The sequence below is a fragment of the Cyprinodon tularosa genome, unplaced genomic scaffold (genome assembly GCF_016077235.1).
Source record: "Cyprinodon tularosa strain WSP-4 unplaced genomic scaffold, ASM1607723v1 ctg605, whole genome shotgun sequence".
Lineage (NCBI taxonomy): Eukaryota > Metazoa > Chordata > Actinopteri > Cyprinodontiformes > Cyprinodontidae > Cyprinodon > Cyprinodon tularosa.
Genome location: NW_024039347.1, coordinates 197,422 through 221,161, shown reverse-complemented (window position 1 = coordinate 221,161; position 23,740 = coordinate 197,422). Strand labels below are relative to the sequence as shown.

Sequence of the window (23,740 nt, the reverse complement as noted above, 5' to 3'; positions counted from 1 at the left end):
TATTTTATGCAAGTTTTCCACAAAATGAAGTTGCTTTTTTCTGACAGTGGTGTAGATATTTTTGTCGCCTTCGAGACAAGTTTTTAACTTTTTAAGTTTTTAAGTTTCATTACTTTTGGCATATACGTAAACACCTCATTGGACGCTGTCGGCAGCAACCTGACGTGCCTAGCGTTCATCTTCTCTGTTCGGACCACATTTCAGACAGCTGATGTCAGAATGAATAGGTGCCTTTTAATCAAATGAAAGACGAGTCAGAGATAATATTACAATAATCTCTTACATATCAGAAACCCCTTAAAAGACCATAAAAAATTTTTAAATTACTTCTCAGTTAGATTACACATATTTATTCAGATTAAAAACTATTTAATCTTTAAAAATACTGAATGATAATATATCATATTAATATATATTTGAAAAACATAATCTTATATTAACATAAAACTTTCCGGTCACCAGAACCTTACAACACTGGGCTGAGTATGTCCCAACTAAAACTGAAGGGAAAAAACAGAAACACATCAAAGATGCTCTCCAAGCCTGTGGTTACCCAAACTGGGCCTGTGTCAGCAATCAGGAAATCCAAAAGACACAAAGCAGAACATAACAGCGAGAAGATTAAACGCAAAAAATCCCCATCCCATATGTTGCTGGAGTCTCTGAAAAACTTAACAGGATTTTCTCCAAACACAAAATCCCAGAACAAGACCCTTAGACAGAGGCTAGTGCATCCTAAAGACAAAACCCCCAAACTTAAGATGTGCAGTGTATGCAGTTCAATGCTGTAAGGAATGCTCTGATCTTTATATTGGAGAAAGCAAACAACCTCTCCACAGACACATAACTCCACACAGAAGAGCTACCTCCGGACAAAACTCTGCGGTATATCTACATCTTATGGACAAAGGATATTAATTTGAGGACCAGAATGTTCACATTTTGGACAAAGAAGACAGGTGGTTTGAAAGGGGTGTGAAGGAAGCAATTTATGTTAAGAGAGAAAAACCAACCTTAAACAGAGGGGGTGGACTCAGGTTCCAGTTCGCCAAAACCTACAACACAGCAGTAGAGTTGATTCATTCCCACTGTCATCTCAACCCAGGGGACCAAAACATCTCGCCCGGTCAGCCAGGCCGACAATGACCCGAACGACTCCCTTTTCAGAGGCATGGGCCAGTATCGGTTATTGCAGGCCAACAATGACCTCAACGGCTCCCCATTACTAAGGGGGGCACCTGTTCTTTTGGCTCAATTTGCATGTTTTCTAAGCCATAAAAAGTCTTTGTTGGGCTACTTTATAAAGCTTGGAACTCAACGCTAATCCAGACATTTTGAATTAAAAAAAGCTTCCTGGATGGGAAGCAAAACATCTTCAAACTTGTTTAATTTTTTTGGAATGACTATAACCTGGATGACTGAGAATCTTCACCAGCATGCCAGTTTTTCCTGCTGAGTGACACATTTGATAATGACACTCTTAAAACTCTCTGAAGACAACTGATTTTGATTAAAGAAGCAATTAGGAAAAAAGTCAGCAACTGCTGCTAAGCTCAAGGCATTAGATCCATTTGTGCAGGAGATATAAGGTCTACCTAGAGTTATATTAACCCTGTGGCTCCGGAATTGATTGCAAAAACATCTAACCTGATAAGGTCCAGTGAGTCTAATCAGAGTTCTCAGCTAAACAAAAATGACCACATCATTGTAGAGATGCCAGAATATGAATATAGAACTTGTTCTGCATGTCCACCATCTGAGGTGTCATACCTTAAGAAACCACTGGGTGTCACCAAGTACCTTCTGCAAATCCTTAATTCAAGTCTAAGAATTGCTCATTTTGAACTGAGCTACTGCATTTTTTCTATTTCACCCACACACAAAAAATAAATAAATAAAATAAAAAACACTGAAATCAAGAAGTCATCTTTATTATTGTAATTGCTTGGTTAAAATACAGTTTTAAAGTTGAAAGGGAGTAAGTGAGTGGATGTTCAACACTCCATAAACCAAACTGTGTTACTGTACAAGAAGGAATCTTATAACTTAAAGTAGACAATTAACTCCAAAGCTTTTCTAAGTTAGGCCTTTTCCAAAAAACAAAACAAAAGGTTAAAAAAAAGTCATAAAACATGTATAATGTGAAGCCTTTCATTTTTAACATATGATACAAATTTCTTAAATTTATCTAAATGTACAAAAGTGCAAACCTATTTTCAGATCTTATTAACTGAAGCCATGACCAGTGGGACTCATACAGCTGCATGTTTACCTCAGACTAGATCAGCCCAGCTACATGTTTATAGAATGAGGAATTTTAATTAGTATTTTTTTTACATAGTCTGGGAAGAGGGTTTTAAATATAAGTCCTCAGCGATGAACACTGCAGTGATTATGGCACACAACATTTGGTCCATCCTTAGACAAACTCCTTTTAGAAAAAGCTTTAATCGGTCATTGTGTGGAGATACAATGTTCACTGCTGCTCCCTCACATCCTAGTCTCCCAGTTGTGTGTTCCTCATTCGTGTTGATATTGGTTCAAAGTCATATAATGAAGATACTGGAACTTGATAATACACGAGTCGATAGAAGAGGTCAGGATTTACAGGAAGTAGTCCGGGGTGCGACGAGTTACATGTGGCTCTCCTCTGCGTGGCGCAGGATCGAACTGCAAGCTAAAGGAACAGGAAAGATGATTCTGTATAATTTACACAACACCTGAGCTCATTTGTCTTATTATTACAGCTTTAACTCAACAGTTATCAAATGATACAATCTTTATATTTACTTACAAGGAATATTTAAGAGTGTCGTCTAATTCCATAATGGCTGCCTGGTTACCACAGCGGTAGCAGTAGTTGGGAGCACTAAAAATCGTTACCACATTCCTCTCATGGCACCAGTTATATCCCTAAGGGAAAGCAGAGGCATTAGTTTTGCATCCTGACAGGTTAAAACTGCAAACAGTGAATTTATTGGGCTTTTATGTCAGCAGCAAACACAAAGCAGTGAGTAGCTGTCAAGTGGAAGGAAACCTCAACTTAAAAGGTGTGTGTGGGCCTTTTATATTAACCTAGGCCTGAATTGAATAAATAAAAATAAAAAAATAAAATAAAAAGATTCTATGAATTTATTTAAAGTTTTTGTTGTGGGCGATTTTAAATAAAAGAAATAGATTTTTTTATTTTTTTTTATAATGGTGCAGTTTCAGCAGTATTACTCTCATGTTGCAGTCTGGCAAGCAACAGCATCACACAAAACAGCAATAACAGTTGGGGATTTTTTTTTTCTTTCAGGAGGAGAAAATAAACTTGAGTAATAACGCGACTTTCATAGCAATACTAGCGATAACTCTGACTGCTATGATGACGTGTCTTTTAACACTTATCAGAAAAACATTACTACCCAAACAAAAGCTTAGTAGGAGGCGCTGTAAGCTAGCCGTTAACAGAAGCACAGCTGCCAATAGCGCAGCACCGTAGTAAAAACGCAGGTCTATACAGGATGAACAAACCCGCACTAACTAACAAACAGCTAAAAAACCACTAACTGTAGCTGAATCTTTTGCAAACAGCACTGCATATGATAGGAAAGGAGCAGGGTCGCTTTGCGCATAGCCAAAGAGATGGTGCCCCGTTTTTACCCTATTGCTTTCTTTAATTCGGGGGGGCTTGGAACGAAATTGTAAATTGTATTAAAACTACAAAAATCTGAGATTTTATTTTTAGCACTATATCAACTCTACATGAATATACTCTGATCCTAATGGTTCTATTGTAGCTTTAACTGTATGTTTCTAGAAAGTGAACTCATTCTCCAACACGTTTTCCTCTTGCATTGACCTGTGTCTGGGCAATGCAATAATATAATCCCTGCTTGTGGACATAATGTCAAATAAATAAAAGCAGGATGTAGTAGTACATCCTGTAGTAGGACACATAGATGAAGTAGAAAAAATATCGCGGCAAAACCCAACACACCTCCATGACCAGCTGGTGGGCTCGGGACACCAATGTGAGGCGGTTGGCGTGGTTGAAAGTCTCTGAGATGTCCTGACCGAACGTGTAGCCGGCTCCTCGAGGAGAGATGCCCCAGCCGCCGCGATCATCAGGATCCGACCACAGCAGGTCACACATGGGACCCTGCAAATGGAGATTTCAAATTCAATGATATACTCTCTGTGTGGCGTTCTTAAACACGAGGAAACAGACGTGATCTTTACCTCATGTGGTACTTCCTGTAAACGATCCAGAGCCCTAATATGATCCAGTGTATCTATAGATGGTGATAGTCCCCCATGAAGACAGAAAATCTAAGAGAAATACAACATTTTGTTACTGCAACTTCTGATCTATGGCTTGCCTTAGCTATGAGCTAATTCTGCCATCCAGTTGCTTCTTCTCACACATTTGAGGAATACCACAGCTTTTTTTTCTCACCTGAGAGTCTACCAAGGCGGTGAGGGGGAGGTAATCGAACAGGTCAGTGAAGTATTTCCAAACGTTGGCGTTTCCGTATTTCCTCAAGCACTCGTCATAGAAACCATAGACTTGTGTGATCTGTCTGCTCTCATGGTTTCCTCTGAGGATCGTTATGCGCTCCCGGAAACGTACCTGAAACACAGAGAGCAGAAAATAGTTGAAAATTATTCATTTTTTTAAAACAATTATAGAAGAAAAAAACTGATTCAGAGTTGATTGAAATACCTTTAGTGCTACAAGCAGAGTGACTGTTTCTACAGAGTAGTACCCTCTGTCTACATAGTCCCCCATGAACAAATAGTTTGTGTCTGGAGATTTCCCTCCGATCTTGAACAGCTCCATAAGATCGTGGAACTGACCGTGAACGTCGCCGCACACGGTCACCGGGCATCTCACCTCTTGGACGTTTGACTCCTTTGTCAGGATCTCCTTTGCCTGCAGAGAGCAAGCAGACGACAAACCAGAGGGGCAGTTAATGGTGTCACAAAACCAACAAACATCTAAAACAATAAAAAAAAAGAAGAGTGGAGAAAGTGTTTCTCAATGTCCGAAACAAATTCACGGCAACTTTTCCAACAGGTTTCCCACAATCGAAATGTCCTGTTAAACTGTGACTTAGTATGTGTGAAATGTTCAGAGGCGGAGATTTTACTGTCTCTAACCCTGCAGTATGTGATACGGAGCTAGGAAAGAAACGCAAGCGTGATCTTCCTAAATCCCAAACTAGACTTAAGATATCAAAACTGAAATCTAAGTAACTAAATATTTCTTAAAATAAGTTCATTTTTTCTTGAATTAAGAAGGTAAGTAAGTCACCTTGCCAATGGAATAAGACAATATACACTGAAAATAAGAAAAAGCAATTGCATTGTCTTATTTCAAATGCATAATATCGAATTTTCTTATTTTAAGAGTAAAAATAGTAATTTCTTTGGAGGATCATCTAATTTACCTACTCAAATTAATGGTAAACACACTTATTTTTAGATAGTTTTTGCACTGTACTTAATTCAGTGCATTGTTATTCATATCAGAAAGGACTTTGTAGTGCAATAATTTGTGCCCAACGATTTATATTCCCTGTTTTATCAGGTTGCATTTTACATGTTAATGTAACATTTAGTTTGATGGGCAGCGTCTCATTATAGCATATGCTCACACTGGACAATTAGACCCATAACAAAAGCCTACGTTGTTGTATTATCTGCATTTTATTCTTCCCACGTTTCAGCTTTAAGGTCTGCTGCTGCAATGCATGACTCAGCATGTGGCTTACAGCTAATGCTTTCAGAGTCCATTAGTTAGCGCTGCCTCACTGAGTGCAAGCAGAGAAAATTACACTGAAGAGACACTTTAAATACACAGAACACTGTATCATTTGGTTACATCCACACAGCTGCATGTTAGGGTTGCAAAAAACACTTTCAATTTCCCTACTTCTTGTTTTTCCTAATCTCTAAACAGTATAAACATTATTGCAAAACATATTTGAAATACAGAGATAGCATCCCTCCATTTCAAACGGCATATACTGGCACAGTGCTAGCAGCACCATCTGCGTGGAACCTTTCAAACAACAGGGTGTGAGACAGAGAGGCTGGATGCTGATGGAGAGCTTTCCCTGGGCTGCAGCCAGCCGATCGGATCGAGACAGGCTTGCCCGGAGAGGCCGGGAGTCAGGACAGCACCGCAGCGTCGCACAAACTTGACCTACATTTCACTGCTGCGGATGGGAGCATTTCAGTCTCTGGCTTTGAGAGCAGCAGACCTCCAGAGTCACTAAGCCTGGGAGAATATTCTAGATGTCTGGATCAAAGTGGGACAACGCCGGGCAAAGCTGTTCCTCTATATATAAGGACGATTAAAGGAAAGAAAGAAGTGGGCCATGTGGATCTGTTTTCATTGAACACTGTGTTTCACTTATTGTAAAATGAGAGCTTTGAGTTCAGAACCTTTCAAGTAAAGAAAGATCTAAAAAAATTAATACTGGTAAACCCACAGAGATATATAGTTCTAATTAAGTAACCGATCTTTGCGTGTTTTGATCATCAACAGTCGAAAACAACAGTTATATAGACAACGAGTTTATTTCAAATCATCCAAACGGCAGCACCTATCAACAGCCCCCAACTGGTAACAGAGCTAGGCGATTCGGCCATAAAGTCTTATGATATTTGTTAGGGCTGAAACAATTAATCTGATTTAACGTGATTAATCGATTATTGAAATGATCGACAACTAATTTAGTAATCAATTTATCGTTAACTGGAGTATAGAGACTGTAAAACAGGCCTTTAGCTGACAGAGCAACACACTTAGAGCAATAATTATACAAAGATTGTACAAAAAAAATACACATTTTGCATTTAAGATTGAAGAAAATGTTTTCATCAAAATGCTCTATCCAGAACAAGTGGAAAAGTTTTAGTTTCACCTGGTTTGATTCCGTAAAAAGTTTTTAAGGAACCTTTGGTTATCTGATTATTAATCGATTATTCAAAAAAAATAAAAAAATAAATCAACAGATTAATCGATTAGCAATATAATCTTTAGTTGGAGCCCTAAGATTTTTGTTGTACTATTGTCATGACAATAAAAAAAAAAACTGTTAATTAGTTAATTAGAGCCCCACAATCACATACAGTAATCTAAAAAAATACACAAATTTGAAATAATCTTCTTTAGGACACCAAATGACACAATTCACCCATTATTTCAGCTTTTTAATCATCACTAACTCTAATTTATTGTTAAGACAATAAATCAATTAGTTATCATTAATAGAAATTTATCATGACAGCCATAAACGATACAATAAATACCCATTCCTATTTTTATGTCTTGAAAATCTTTCATCAGATCTCCCATTAGAGCTGATTATTATCTACGGTTTAGGATCAAAATCCTCACGTTGGGCTCCCTGCCTACATGGTGGCAAAAACCAGGTGGCATCCATCTCCAGATTTAATTCAATGATGACATAACCTGTGAATCCAGTAATAGCAAATCATAACAATCAACCACCTAGAGGGGATTACCGCCCGATTACATAAACCTGAACACTGTGACCTGCTGCTTTTCAGAATCTCCCAGTCTGAGCCCAGAATCACTGTTGTAAGATCACAAAACATATGGTAGGTGTTATTCCACCACAGGTTAAAAAAAGACTCTACAAATCAGCCAGAACCTGAGAGACAAAAAAAAAAAAAAAAAGGAACTGCTTAGTCAAAATCTTGGAACCAAAGTCAGCATCTTCCCATCTGCCGCAATATAATCTTATAGGTGAGTTAAAGACAGCTCAGGGCAAATTAAGGGTGCTAACAAGGCAGAAATTACCCCCACAAAGGCTGATATGATGACCTATGGTCACTCCAACTGTAGATTCAGCAACGCAAGGGATGCTTGTGTCAGCAATTGGCGATGCTTTTATTTTTTAACAAAGTACAACATCCACTCCCCAGTTATAAAGCCAGTGTTAAACTAGACCAAAATAAAACTGGGGAGTGTGTGCTCCACTAATGGACTCATTCTTCTGAGGGAAACAATGAGCACAGGGGCAAACCGGGCTCAGCTGCCTCAGACCGGTTTAAAACATAAACAAGTGGTCATGCAGAAAGAAGCTCGCTGCTCCACAAGGTGGGGCGGCCATCATTACATTACATCACTCACACACGCTCTAGGTGAGCTCGGGCGTTTATAGTCCTAAAAGAAAGAGACTAGAATTTTCCTTTCCATAGGCTCCGCTTTGCAAAAGTATCTCCTGATGCTTTTACATTCTAAAATATAAAACAGAAAATGTTGATGTATTTTATAAAATTGCATTCAAGAAAGATGGTTATGAAAATAGGAAGAAAACTGTCTTAGTTTTAACTTTCTACCTTAGTATGTTAAATAACATGCTGCTCTCATTTTGAACATCTCTGATGTTGCTGCAATTTTCATTCCTGCAAAAATGTCCATAGATTTATATTGGTTACTTATTCTCCAGGTGCACTGTATTTGTATTGTTAACTTTCCAGTACAGTATTCTATTTGTTTATTTTTTAATTCTTCACTATTATGTTATTTTTGTACATTTTCCTAAGGTCCACATTTGTGTGACCTTTTTTTTTCTATAATCTTTTTGCTGCTCTAAACACCAGAATTTCTCTATTCTACGACAATAAGGGGATTTTCTCTTCTATTCTAAAATGATGCACAGTTTTATAACTATGTAACGACTAAAAATCTGAGTGTGGCAGCTTCAGATGTTTCCGGATCTTTCGATCAGCTTTACAAATTTACAGACCAAATATTTTTTTACATTCCTCAAAAAAACAAAAGACACCAAAGAGTCTCTGCTATATTCTAACCAGTTTGTTTTTTTTGTTAATGATGGAATCTCTATTAGTGCGAAAAAACTGTTGCTGTTCTTCCTGGGATCCGAATAAACACAAACAAAAACATGTGATAAAGCCTCATTTACATTCTTGCACAAGTCATATTTGACTCTAAGATTGTTTACTTACGCAAAGTTAATCAGACCAAACACACAGGATTTATAAACTGGCTTCACAACAAGTTCAATACAATTAACTTTATTAATCCCTAAAGGAAATTAAATGTTGCAGTAACACTTTTTTAAACAAAAACAAAAAAAGAATGATGAGATGTAAACAAAACAGCAAAAAAACAAACACAAATTGCTTAATTCAATTGGGTTAAATCGGACATGGAGGACTCTAAGAGGTCACAAGCAGGATGGAGTATATATTCTGCACTAAATTACATTTTCTATAACTGAGAAGAACACAAATCTAATTTACAGCCAGCAGAGATTTACATTATTAAAAAAAAGGGAAAAAAATGTATCTTTCTTGAGCTCCTTGTTCTGCAGATAAACTTTTTTTTTTTTTTTTTTTTAAACACACTTGCAAGGCATTTGGGAGAACTGGAATAACTGGAAAAATGGAGCCATTAGTTGCTGAGATTTTAAACATTCCTTCCGGCCGGCATCCTAAACAAACCGGGGAAGAAGACTCAGATGGAATGCAGAGGGAACATATTACGCAGCACATCCCATTTCTCCACACCCCCACACATCCCAAAACAGAGGCGGCCTGCTCACTGAGTCACAATGAGCTGCGCTGTCCTCAGTCACACCCTCCCATCCCCTTAGCAACAAAGGCTGCCACGGTGATGCTGATGCAACAGACAATCAATTATATCTTGGGTTATTTTTGAAACAGAGGAGGAAGCTCTGTGGGCGTGTTGAGCTGAAAATATTAACCGTGTGCACAAGAGAAAGGGTGCATTAAAAAAAATCTCAGCAGGGGTTCTTTTACAGCTATTGGAAGATATTCCAATAAGCTACTTATTTAGAAATAAGTAATCTCCATGTGCTTCTAACCATGCAGCAGCAGGAGGACAAACATGTTTCAAATCAAATGTGAGAAACAGTTGTTTTAAGATGCATGAAAACTTTGATCCTGAGCAGAAAATAAAATGTCAGGATTAATGAGCCCCTTGACATTATTGCACTTTTAACCTTCGGCGCACAGCAGTCCAAACATGGCAATGATCTGGTTCCTACATCCTTTAATGAACCAATGAAAAGCTGCGCAATGAAGGAAAACAGATCTGCTGAGAAAGAATCATCCCTAATTTAAACCTCAATGCAATGTGAATATTTATACAAAGAGGAGTCAGGGGAGGACGCCGTCCATCAGAAACTGGTAGATTTGGGTTGAAATTGTGACCTCACCTCCAGAAAAAAAGATTTTCACTTTACAATCATCAGACATACAGTAAGGGGGAGTATTGGCTTGGGTTTTCGATACGATACGCGTCATAATACTTGGGTCCTGACACGATATTGTCATGATATTGCAATAACACTATATATTGCGATCTTTTTCCCAGCTATCAAAATAAAATGTTAAAAGAGAAAGTGCTGTATATGTTCATCAGAAGGAATCGATAATTTAGTTAGTTTGGTTATGTTTGGGGTTTGAATCAGTCCACGTGTTCCACTGTGATTGCCTCAACCACAGATATGGCGCTGCGCCGCACAGCAAAATGGCTCCATAGCAATATCCGCCAGAGAGGTGCTGCAGAGGTAGCTCATTTTCTGCCATTGTTTTGGGTAATAATATTTTTTTTCAAATCCATACTAGAATTGAAAGATTGATATTATATCAGGCCAACGAAAATCCCAATCTATCGTCAAAAAACAATTTTTTCCCACCCCCTTTGTTAGACATCCACTTGGATTAACAAAAACTACATGACCTGGATGTTTTAGAAAGCCAGTTTGAGTTTCACTTAGAGACTGATCAGTACCAGATTCCCCTGGAAACCTAAACCTTTTTTCTGATTTTTTTCTGGATAAATGCAGAATTTTTTTTTCCTATTCACTAGAGCAATCAACAATCAGTTTTGAATTCAATACATTTTTTAGCTCTGTGACTGAGCTTCCTGTAAACAACCCACCTCTGCATATTTAAGCCTCAGTAGCATTGATTATATTAGGGCCCTTTAAAACCATCTCTACTTTACTTTATTTTAGCTGAAGATTATTTTAGCAGGGAATTATTTCATTTTCATAATTATAAATATAAATATCATATGGGCACAGTTTATTATACTTTTTATTTCACTGTCGAAGTGACAGGATTTTCTGCCCTCTGTAGCACTTTGGTTAACTATTGTTTTGTTTTTTCTATAGAAATTAAGTTAAAGCAACACTAATGTTTAGCCACTAGGGGCTCTAGACTTGCATCTTCCACATTGAGCTCCCCTTAGATAAGCTGGCAACTCTGCAACGTCACGTGAATTGTCTCCTAGTGTGTTTTGGAATGTGATAGCGACCACTTTGGACCAGCAGATCTTGAAGTGGTAGAGTTATTCCTAAAGACGAGGCCATGTTTAACCTTTCAGATTAAATCACCTATCAGAGAACCAAAACTTTGTCTGATCAGGTAGGTTTCATATCTTTTTACTGGCAACTTCACAACTTTTAGCTTAGTTAGCTGTTGCAATTAAGGGAAGCTCAGACAGATGTTGAATGGCGGTCTGTGATGGTCCCACATCACCCAATCAGCAACGGATCAAGTTCCATAGAAGCTTTTGAGAAGGTCAGCCTGCACACAACGTCAATACAGGACAAGTGATACTGACCTGAAAAATTATTTAATATCGCTCAAATTAAGCCAATAATTAGGTCCTAAGTTACACAGTGCTGCTTTAAGCTTGACTGAACTGCAATTTATCTATTTTATGGTGAAAACAACCACCTCTCTAAAGGAAGGGATAGCTTTGATGGGTTATAAAAACAGAAAAAAGAACCTTAAATTGGTTGGACAGGAATTAGCAGATGGGTCATTTAATTCAATAACGAAAAAAAATATTGAATTTGAACAATTCATTCAACAATTCAACCACGGGCTGAAGGGAGGGATGGATAAAGTTTGGCAGCAAAGGGAAGTTATTATCCATTTTTCATTACATACTGGAAACATACTAGGAAAAACCTGGAATCAAATTCATCTCTTCCAGCTCATATAGAAACTGTGGATTTGGGTTAAGCTGCAGCTCAGACCATTGAAGTGTGCAGAGTTGGCTGGATAACAGCAAAAAGCAGTAACATATGGACATGCTGCTAGTCCAGCTTACAGCTTAGAGAAGCAGCCGGAACAGCTAGTAAGTATGCCAAACGTCACACCTAACTCATGCCTTTTTATACATATATATATATATATATTTGGTCAGTTCTTGATCATAGAAAAGAAATGCAATTTCATGATAGAATAAAATTTGTCACAGAAAGTCTACTTCAATGAAAAAATTCTTCACCATGAGGCTTTTTGGGGTCGGTAACCATTTCCAGCTTTCTTCAGTCCATTTTTACCGCTTAAAAACCATACAAGATTTTCTTTCTTTTTTTTTCTATAACAGCTTCAAAGATTATTTGATATAAGGTATCAGTTTTTAATCAAACAGAAACTGTAGGAAGTTAAAGTTTGAAAGCATCTGCCCCTAAACTATAATTAAAGGCAATTTATCACTATAGGGGACCAATTTCCCCCATGAGCGGCTCTGATCAACAGATTAATTGCTACTTTTCATTTTTTCCCCCCATGTATTCATTTATCTTCTTTAAATATATCAAAATAGGCATTCTGATAATTTTGTAATAAATCTATTTTGATGCACCAGTGTTGCAGTTCATTTGCAGATTACGTTTTAGTACCTTGTAAAGAAAAATTTATTTAGGTCAAAATGATATCAGCAGCTAAGATGTAAAATAAATCTGAAAATCAGTATTGGGCAAGATGGGACTGATCAGTGCACCCAAAAAATAAATGATTTAATGTTGATTTAAAAAAAATACTAGAAAATAAGAGTTACCATTTTAACACCCTGAGAGAAACATCACATGAAGATAATTCTAAATTTCAATGACAACCATAAACAGCAAACCATTTTTGCTGGGCATGATTGTTGAATGATGGAGACATAATGCTGTGAAACACCCTCCCCAAATTAACCAAACATTTGTTCCTATAAACAAGTAGAAATAACAATTAAAGCTAAAGTTTTTTTTTTTTTTTTATATATTCCTAAAACACTGTTCCCAGTGAGATAAAACATTGAAAAGGAAAACAGTGGTTTTACAGCTGTAGCACATACAGAAGAGGATTAGGGCCACTGAAAAAGTTTTTTTTTAAAGTTTTTTAGAGATTTTTAAAAAAAATTCAGTATGAGAAAAAAAAGTCAGAATTCTGACTATTTTCTCAGAATTCTGAATGAATTTTGACAGCTAACAAACACTCTTCAATTAATGAAACAGCATTACCCCCTCACATATGTAAAAATTTGCCTATTCTATCATTTTCCACCAAACTGTTACTGACCCTCCAAAACAACTCACATCTTTGTCAGTGAAATTGAGTGCTCCCATATATCTTCCTTAATGGTGCCCATCTACATTAACATCCAAAATTCTGAGGAAAAAATTAAGAATTATTCTGAGATTAAAGTCAGAATTATTCTGAGGAAAAAAGTCAGAATTCTGAGATTAAAGTCAGAATAAAGTCGGAATTCTGGGATTAAAATCAGAATTCTCAGATTAAGGTCAGAATTCTGAGAAAAAAGTCAGACTTCTGAGATTAAAGTCAGACTTCTGAGATTAAAGTCAGACTTCTGAGATTAAAGTCAGACTTCTGAGATTAAAGTCAGACTTCTGAGATTAAAGTCAGAATTCTGAGATTAAGGTCGGAATTCTAAAATTAAAGTCAGAATTCTAAAATTAAAGTCAGAATTCTAAAATTAAAGTCAGAATTCTCAGATTAAAGTCAGAATTTTTAGATTAAAGTCAGAATTCTGGCTTTTTTCCATATTAAACTGAAATAATATTTAAAAGGTAATTTATCAGTTACCTTTTTTAATTTTCTGGCCGTAAACCTCTTCAGTAAGCATAGATGCTGAATGTTTTGAATGAACACTTATTTACCCCTCTGGTTTCCAGGTTAAGCTGCGTTAGCTCTGACATTAACTGATTCTTATTGTTTTAACTCATTGGTGCACAATTAGCTTAACGGTCTGAAGCCACAGTTACTAATGAGCAAATAAACAGACGCACCGCGCAAAGAAAACTACTCTATAGACGCCATTTTAAGAATGTCTGGAAGGCAACAGGGTAGAAATAACAGACAAGGCAGTGAAATTAAATTTCATATTAATAGGGAAAACAAAAATGAGGTTCAGCATCTTACCTTCTCGCATAGTGTCTTCACTTGTCCCTCGGACAGCTGCCTACATTCGTTGAGCTGCTCAATCCACTGATCAAGCTCTTTGGTAAATGCTTTTTCGTCCATTTCTGTGCTTTAAGAAAAAAAAAATAACAGCAACAGTTACTATTTTTTTCTACGGAAACGGTGATAATTTTAGTTGACGAATCGGTTTGTTGTTTACTTCTTCACTGCGGATCCTACCCGCTGTCCAGTAAACGCACCTCCAGCTGTCAGAGATCACTGTATGATTTGACGGAGGAGTGGAAACTGAAGAAGGGGAGGGAAAGGCGTCAACCGGGGAGTTTGTAAACACACACCGTGATACGCCCGCTACTTCCGGAAAATACCGTCAAAATAAAAGCTTTGCTGCTGAGCGAAGGAAACGTTTGTTGAGAAGAGAAGCAAATCAGTTCAGTTTACACCGTGTTTCGTGGGGGCACACAAAACCATAAAACAAAAAATAAAGATGATAATTTAAAATATATTAAGAGAGCCAAAGAGCTACAGGTGGCTCTGCACTGAATCAATTTAGTTTCATTAAAATTTGATTTTGTTCTAGTAATAAATTAGGGTTTTTGGCTTGAAAATTTAAATTTTACTTTACCTAAAATAGCAATACCTTAAAATTAGAAAAAGGTAACTGAAATAATTTGGCGCTATATAAATATCTACTAAAACATCAATTTAAAGTTATGCTTTGGATTATTAGATCAATCTACATTCAGAACCCAGAAATATGACATGTTTTTAGTAATATGTAAATAATACTCTTGATGTAATCACAGTAAATGTGAAAAACTAAGAAAACATGGATATAAATACTATAAAAGAATTGATTCAGAGTTCCTTAAAATGAATTATCAAATATCATAAGGTTGTTTGTCTTTCTGCTTCAATTTTGCATATGTACTTTCTTGAAATTTAGAGAAAATAATTATTGAATTATTTAAAAGAAAATTATAAAAGTAAAACCAATACATTTAACTGTAACAAATTGTGACGGTATCTCAATACAACTGAAGCTATATCCTTATTGACAATTAAGCCTTAAATCATAGTTCAAACAAAATTGACAAGAAGAAATATTTTATATATATATATATATATATATATATATATATTTGAGGTGGAGCGGTTCACAAAATCCACGGTTCGGTTCGATTCACGGTTTCTGGTCACGGTTTTCGGTTCGATACATGTTGATTGTATGAATGTGTTGATTTTATGAAATCCCATAAAAATGTACAGAATTAATGAAAGATATATATATATATATATATATATATATATATATATATATATATATATATATATATATATATATATATATATATATATATATATATATAGACAAGAAGAAATATATATATATATATAATATATATATATAATATATATTAAAAAAAATATATATATATAATATATATATATATTATATATATATAAAAAAAATATATATAAAAAAAAAAAAAAAATATATATATATATATATATTTTTTTTTTTTTTTTTTTTTTTTGACGTTAAATCATTGAAATAAAATCCCTGCTCTATGAAATGAACACTTCCGGTCTGTCACATACCTATTTTCTGTAGCTTGACTCATCAGCAGAAAGCGGTTGACACAAATAGAAGATGGGAGGGATAACAGCTGCTCTCTCATTGGCTCACTGCTCTGCTTCCTTCTGTCTGTGATTGGCTCCCAGTTTAACTGAGAGGTTATCAGCCTGCAGGCTGAATACATCACCGCTCCCTGGAACTTTACCTCTGATGCGAATTTTATATTGTAGCGATGATGTCACCAGATGTGAGCCAAGCAAAGTAAACAAAGCAGAAGGCATCGTCTGGGATCTGCATGTTATATAGACAGAGGCCAAGACTCGATTCTTCTTCATCACCCTCTCTGACTCCCATGGACTCTCCTGTTGGCAAAATATGTCTCACCTCATCGCTTCGTAAGAACAATAAGTCAGTCAGATCCCTCTTGCAGAGAGAGGTGGTGTCTGTTCCTGCTGTTCTATCATATTGGAACCGATTTGTGTCTGATGTCTCCTGGAAATACACTTGGCTGTTACCCAATCACTTTCTCCTCACTAACAAGGTGAAAGAAGTCTCATTCAAACTTATTCACAGGATTTATCCTGTAAAAGACTACCTACAAAAGTTTAAACCTGATATTCCTGTGAACTGCACTTTTTGTAATCTTCTCCCAGAAACTGTAACACATTTGTTTTGGTTGTGTCCATACTTTAAGACATTTTGGTTACACTTTTGCAACTATGTGAATTCAAATATTATGAAAAATTTTCAGCTTCATTGGAAAAACATTTTATTTGGCTTTCAACTGCAAAGTAAAATGTTTCCCAAACCTTTTCTTATCAATCTTTTAATTTTGTTGGCCAAATTTCACTTGCATAAATTTAAATTTCTAAAAAAAAAAACGGATTTTAAAGCGTATTTAATAGAAGTCAAACAATATTTTCATACAATTCATCTTTCTTCTCACCAGAAAGCTCAAAAAACCATAACAGTCTGTTCCCAAATAGAAATTCTAGACAATTTAATGTTGTAAAAGATATATTTATTTGTATAATACATACACATATATATATGACACTCCCCAGCGCATATGTTTGTATAATTGCTTGTTTATTTTCTCCTAACTGTACTTGTTTATTGTGACATACCCCCTTGCATATTTATTTGTTTGTTTGATTGTTTGTTTATATATTGTTCTGTGACTTTAAGTGAAAAAAAAAATAATAATAATAATAAAAAATAAAAAAAATAAAAAACAAAGCAGAAGGCATGACCTTGAACCCGTGACCAGAAGCCGTCCTGTTTGAATCACATGAAATCATGAAATCAGCTTCTCTGTTAGACGTGCACAGACGCACGTAAGCACAATCTTCAAGATGTATGAGATTTTGATTTCACTGAATAAGCAAAAAAAAAAAAAAGTACTAATTGTTTTTTATCAAGCACTTTTGCGTCAAAAGCAGGAAAAATTGGAAGCAGATATTACTCTCAGATGCAATTCATTTGAATTCAGGACAAAATTATGCCTAGATTTATCAGTAATCCTCAAGAACCTTGTGAACAATCTGATATAGAATTTGCTCACACACATGAACATATTGTGAAAGCTGGTCAGTCTTGATAAACACGTTCTAGGGGGCCTGGGAGGGCCAAGTGTTTTTATGGGCCACAGAACAAAAGAATAACAAATGCACAGAAAAAAAAAAAAAAACAGATGAAAACTGTGATCCTAAATACAACTATTCCTAAAAGTTGACTGTTATTGCTAAATAATTAAGTGAATAGCAATGGCAAAATATTTGCCCAGGAAATAGTGGTCTTACCCATAAGCCCATGCCATTAAAATACATTGATTTAGTGTTACAATAGAAAAATAATCTAAAAACTATTTCAATTTTATTGAAATAAGTGTAAATCCCTTCATTTAAACAGCCAAATAAGATGATCTACCAAAGGAATTAAGCCCCCCCCCCCCCCCCTTAGAAATAAGATTATTAGATATTATCATTTAAAATAACATCAGGGAGTTGTTTTCTTTTTTAAATGTTAATAATCTTATTCCATTGACATATGGTCTTATCTGCTTAAAACAATGGAAAATACATTTATTTCAAGAAAAAAAAATCCTGAACATAAATCTACATTTTTAGTGTATTTTTTCAGAGTATAGGGCCATGACAGATCCAGGACTAATTAACAGGGGCATCGGCCCCTGTTGGTCCTTACCTAGGATTGCACATGGTACTTGTCATCAATATATGTTCAATTTTAGAAACACAAGAAAGAAAGTTGCTAAAAGGAGACGTTCCTACACAATATTTGGTTGTATCCTGTTCAACAAGATAAAGCTTTTATTTTTCTGCCTTTTATGTTTCTTTGCTATTTCAGCTGCTATCCTTTAGCTTTAGACACAGAGCCTACCTTTAACAGGAGGATTCCCATGCCAGCTTTGCACATCTACAGACTGAAGTCCGCTAGAAATCAAGACCTCTGTGAAAACTAGCTAAGATTGGTAAAAAAATAAAACAAATTTTAAAAAAGCAGGTTTTGCCACATTTTCATAATTTCATTTTGCTCTTGGCTTTACCTGATTTGGTTTTAAAAAATGTAATCATTCGGCTGCATATTTATTTTTTTCCCCTGCTTAATGTTGAACCTTCACCACAGTCTCCAATCTTTTATAGCCTAGCAGGCTTAGGTTTTTCTTTAGTATTCTACTTTAGACCAACCATCCTATAAAATCATGGTGATTCTATGCAAAGGCTTATTATTTGTCTAATTTAAAGAATTTATCTTTATTACTGAAGGTTTTTTTTTACCTTTTATTTGCAGCTTTCAGTGAGTATTTAACAAGAAAGCACATAGCTGCTTTGTGTTTTACAGATAAAGGAAACCGGCTCAACCTTTAAATAATTTCATATATACCTTATGTAAAAAAATATGTAAAAAAAAAAAAAAAAAAAATGACATCAACACTACATGGAAATTTTTCTTCATACGTATCCATTTCAAGGACATTTTCCATGTCCTTTTGCAACATCAGGTTTCCAGTCTCTCACATATAACCTGTATCTATTCTCAGAGAGTGACAAGCATCTTTTAGGTCCTTGTGTTTCGCATTAACAATTCATTAGTTACTTTTTGAAAAGCCCTGTCAAGCAGATCGGCTATGTTTCCAACTTGACACAGTATCTCGGTCCCCAAACGTGAGAACCCTGTTTGTAGTTTATCACCTCTGGAGCGAAGTTACAGGCAGAGCAGAAGTAAAATGGGGCCTTGTTTCTCCTAGGTCCATATTAAACATTTTTAGTGTTTGAAGGTCTGTTTTGCGCAGAAGACAACAACACCAAAATGTTGGAGCGCCAACATAAGAGAGCCCAGAATTGGACAAACCCTCACCATGGCCCTCATTGGAGGCAGAAAACAGGACAGAATTGTTTCACTGCCAAAGAAAAGCCTGTAAAAAAATGTGACAAATGGGAAAGTAGTCTGTTTATCTCCTTAGCAAATTAGTTCACTTTGAGGATAATAAAATGGATCAAAATATTAAGTCCTTTGTTATTACTATTTCCAGTTGTGTTTCTAAATTGTCTATTAGCCATAGAAAGCACAGATATGTTAAGCTCTTTCCTAGATGAATCCATAAAAAGTGATTTAATTGTCATTACTAGTGTTGCACCGATACCGATACCAGTATCGGACGGGGCCCCGATACTGCCCTAAAATGGTGGTATCGGTATCGGTGAGTACCAACAAATAGGGCACCGATACCATTTTGAGAACCATAAGTTTATTCAACTATTGTCACCCACTCCAGGTAGGCAATAAAAAGTTCTACTGGATTCACTTTGTATTCGTCTTTTTTCTGCTTCACAAAGATAGGCAGCAGCTTGACAAACCATGATGGCAATTATTTTACATTATTATGGTATCGGTATCGGCCGATACTGCACAGCCAGGTATCGGGTATCGGTATCGGGGCCAAAAAATGGCATCGGCGCAACACTAGTCATTACTAATGTGAAATTACCTCTTTACCATAAAAAGTCCTGTGTACACCGCCTCACTCCCATAGACTGTCAGAGATAGGCACTGGCCCCACCGCAACTCTGACAAGGACTAAGCAGGAGAAGATGGATGGATGGAGCATTTGCCTATTTTGCCTTTTGGTAATTTCTTCTGATTATTCCATGATTTCAAACTGGCAGCCTTAGGCCCCGTCCACACGAAGTCAAAACGAACACGAAACGCTGATATTTTCCAAAACGTTTGCCGTAAAGACGGAGACGTAAAATAAATGTGAGCGTCCACACGAATGCATGAAAACGCTGCAAAATGTATGCCAGGCCTATAAGTGGCGCTGTGGTGCCAAAGCAAAAATAAGCGACGAAATGTTGGGCATGCGCACTAATATTTATACATGTTTGCCCTGCGGGCCCATTTTCGTGGTTAAGTCAAATTCAGGTGCTGAACTATGTCGTCGATATTGCTCTGTTCTTCCTGGAGATATTTCAGAAGAAGAAGATTCTGTTGTAAGCCCGACAGCAGGGTGAGTAGCATTAGCAGCAACGGCGCCATTGTTGTTGTGATGTGTCGCGCATGCGTGTTTAGAGGCGACGCTATGACGCATGCGTGTAAAAAAAAATATGCGGTTAGAGCGTAAAGATGGAAACGCGAAAACGGCGTTTCAGAATCTTCCCACTCTGAAGGCTGAATAAAAAAAATATCTTTTACAGACCCCCGAAACGCCGGCTTCGTGTGGATGAGAGGCTGGTTTGGTGAAAAATTTGTGCGTTTAGGCCAGGGTTCGTCTTCGTGTGGACGGGGCCTTAAAATACATCCAAATTTGTGCCTATCCTTTATTCTCTGTGCAAGACCTTGTGAAGGCAACAGTTATAAACAACAACTTTAAAGGATTTAATGACACAAGTGAATAAATGACTGATTCTTTTGTGATTAGAGGGGAAATCCAGAATGGCACTGTTCAGGAAAGGTGACGGAAGAAACTATTTGAGTGTTATATGATGAAGATCTTCCCAATGATGTGAGGCGATGAGAATACCCCGAGAAGCTGAGATCAGCAGATGATTTTAAGTGGTGCTTATCAGTAATGGTTTATGATCTTCTTTCCAGGAGAGGCTGGATGAAATGGTGTAGCATTCAATGGTGAGTACTGTACCGTCAGTCATTGGGATGTGTCTTTGGTCAAGACATGTCACCTGTATTGCCTACTGATGGTGGTCAAGGTGCCTTAGTATGGCAGGCTATAGCTTCTGTCCGTCAGTCTGTCCCAGGCTTTGTAGCCCTCCAAAAATCAATGTGGGCATGAGTGGGTGAATGACTGAATGTAGAGAGTTCACTGAGTTAAAAAGGTAGTAGCCAACAGAAACTATTTGTCATCAGAGTATGAGGGGATTCATAAAGGCAGTTTGGTTGTCCAGCAATTGCTGCAAGAAGGCAGAGAACTAGAATCTAGGAAGTAAGGGAGGACTATTAACAGGCATCTTGAAAAAGGGTAAAATAACTACTCAGAGAGCAAAACAATCTTCCATCTACATCTGGGGATTTTTTTTTTTTTTTTTAGCTCCTCCTGATTGGTTTACAGGCTGTGAGAATAGACCCACTGGTCACACCCTGCAGTCGGAGAAGGTAGAAACACAGACACCAACCTCCACACAGCCCTGTGGATATACTGCCTCCATTCAAGCCCAGTATTTTAAGCTACATTAACATTTGATATAAGAAATATTCTCACTCTCTATGTTTTGGAATTAAAAAAGTAAAATTAGCTCTGGCAATCCTAATTGACTTAAACAGGAAAAAAGATTACCTGATATAATTCTAGAAGGTGAGAATAAAGTATTATGTGTTACATGGGTTTCAGCTTATAGTGTATAAACTGTCCTTCAGGATACACAAAAGGAAACAGGGGGATTGCATATGAATGCCAAAGTTGTTACGATTTAGCGTCATGCTTAAATCCAGTGTTGACAAACCGTCCCAAACATTAGTTTTAGGATATAAAGGGAATGACCTGTTGGTCAGCATTACATAAGAGGACAGGAAACATCCCCATGTAATGTAATACAGAAGCTTAATCCAAAGTATTAGGAACTGCATGACATTTTCCAGGAGGATCAAGCTGCAGTTTGTACTGTCATTCAAACCTTTGAGCAGTAAGTTTGACTTTTTTTGCTGCTGCTGCAGCTGGTACAAGGCAAATAGTTAATTAAGTCCAGAAACAAAGGTACATGCTTCTTGCTTGATGCAAAAGCCCAGCTGTCAGAAGGATAAAACTGCTTGTAAACAACAAGCTCACTAACATGGGGCTGGGTGATGCAGCAAGGGACACCGGATGGTGACAATATGATTGCTATGGAAAGTTGGACATGAAACACAAAACAAAACCCAAGGGGATGAGACCTTATGTTTCTTCCAAAAATATCAGCCGGGGGTTGTAACAAATTAGCCTGTTGCGCAACATGAGTAAAAAATTACATCACATGGTGCATTGTGAAATCTTCTGATGACCTGTGCGTGATCAACTGAAAACACGAGGGGCTGCCATAAGTGAGAGATTAATGTCCTTTATCAGTGATTATCATAAGTAAACAGTTATTTGTTTTCAAACTTCCTGCTTAAAAAAAGGTTGATGCATGGGATAAAAAAAAAGGCTGATTAGATCTCTCAAGCCAATCGTCCAATCAGATTCACCCTATGGAGCACTTTTAAGGTCCCTTTTACAGGTTGGATTAAATATAGAAAAATAATGACATGCATCCAAATGTACCCGTTTCTCTTTCTACCAATCAGAATCCACTACTGTGCCCAGAATCCCTGAAACCATGACAACAACAGAATACCTTTTCTACTCTGGATCTCCAGCTCCATCTGGTGTTTGAAAAGAGGAAGTCCAAAGCTGCCTCATTTCAGCTGTTTATAAAAATGCTACAGATTTGAAGTGAATGTTTTGGGTCAACATCTTTCCCTAACTTCTCTACATCAACTGATAAATCAAACTCGCTTAGCATTAGTTGGATAACCCGAGTTAGGGCAAAAGAAAAAGAAATGGGAAGATAAACAGACTTTTAAAGCATCTAAAATGTAAGACATAGAGAGAGCTGGGAGGACAAAATTGCCCTTCCTGATGCAATGTGGGTTTTTCTTTTTAGCAACTCCTATTCTTTACGAGTGCAGAGCTTAGTGATTTCAGTAAATCATATAATGAGGATGTTTCAGGCCTTGTGCCTTTAAGAATCCAAGCACCGCACATTTTAGTGATGAGTCAGACAAACAATGAAATCCATTTCCCCTGAAAACAATAAAAAGCCAATATCTTGTTAGGGGAGATGAGGCCATTTAGACTTGGATGCATTTAGAGTGTGATACAGGTACAGCCTACACAGATTGCTGGAAGATGGCATTTAACATATATATATTATATTATATATTATATAATATAATATATTTTTCCAATGGCTGATTCTAAATACATCAAATTGTGGCTATTCTTGGCTTCTACCCCTTTACCATTAAGGTGTCAGCTAAAAAAGAAGACTAACAAGGGTGGGAAAGGAACTCCTGCTGTTCTGAATGTGGATAGCCTTTGCAGACATTATTACACTACAAACACACACAAGGGTAATGCTTGTTAAATTGAGACTGCAGCATTCCAAAAAAAGAACTATAAAAAACAAAAGTTAAACAAATGTTTCAAAAGGCTGAAACTCTCCACAATAAACATCCCAAAATATCAAGATTCATAATGAGTCACACAGTGCATGTCACAAAATGATGTGTTTTTTTAAATTTGGTGTGGTGGGCTGTACCGATATGCTCTCCCTATGTTAAATCAAATATTGAAGCATCCAGTTTTCTATACCTACTTCTTTTCTTAATGCTAGCACTATTCTGATAGCACTTGCCATGGCAACCACTGACATATTT

The 23,740-nt window shown here is 36.7% G+C and overlaps 1 protein-coding gene and 1 long non-coding RNA gene across 5 annotated transcripts; one reads left to right on the top strand and one right to left on the bottom strand.

Moving 5' to 3' along the window:
• Positions 1-1,915: 1,915 nt before the first annotated feature.
• Positions 1,916-14,559, bottom strand: ppp2cab (protein phosphatase 2 catalytic subunit alpha b). 4 transcript variants are annotated; one of them, XM_038307252.1, is made up of 8 exons: positions 14,438-14,559; positions 14,239-14,347; positions 4,709-4,918; positions 4,442-4,615; positions 4,225-4,314; positions 3,983-4,144; positions 2,795-2,913; positions 1,916-2,677 (listed from the first exon to the last, which is right to left on the bottom strand). In XM_038307252.1, exons 2-8 carry the CDS (start codon positions 14,338-14,340, stop codon positions 2,605-2,607), a joined length of 930 nt encoding a protein of 309 aa, XP_038163180.1. In that variant the 5' UTR covers positions 14,341-14,347; positions 14,438-14,559; the 3' UTR covers positions 1,916-2,604. The 4 variants fall into 4 exon arrangements, with proteins under 4 accessions (XP_038163180.1, XP_038163181.1, XP_038163182.1 ...); XM_038307253.1 differs by having other exon boundaries at positions 14,239-14,342; positions 14,438-14,545; XM_038307254.1 differs by having other exon boundaries at positions 14,458-14,505.
• LOC119797964 lies at positions 11,285-22,743 on the top strand. Its single transcript, XR_005282644.1, has 3 exons — positions 11,285-11,442; positions 20,927-20,959; positions 22,607-22,743. It is a non-coding gene; the product is annotated as an uncharacterized LOC119797964 (long non-coding RNA).
• The last annotated feature ends 997 nt before the right edge of the window (positions 22,744-23,740 follow it).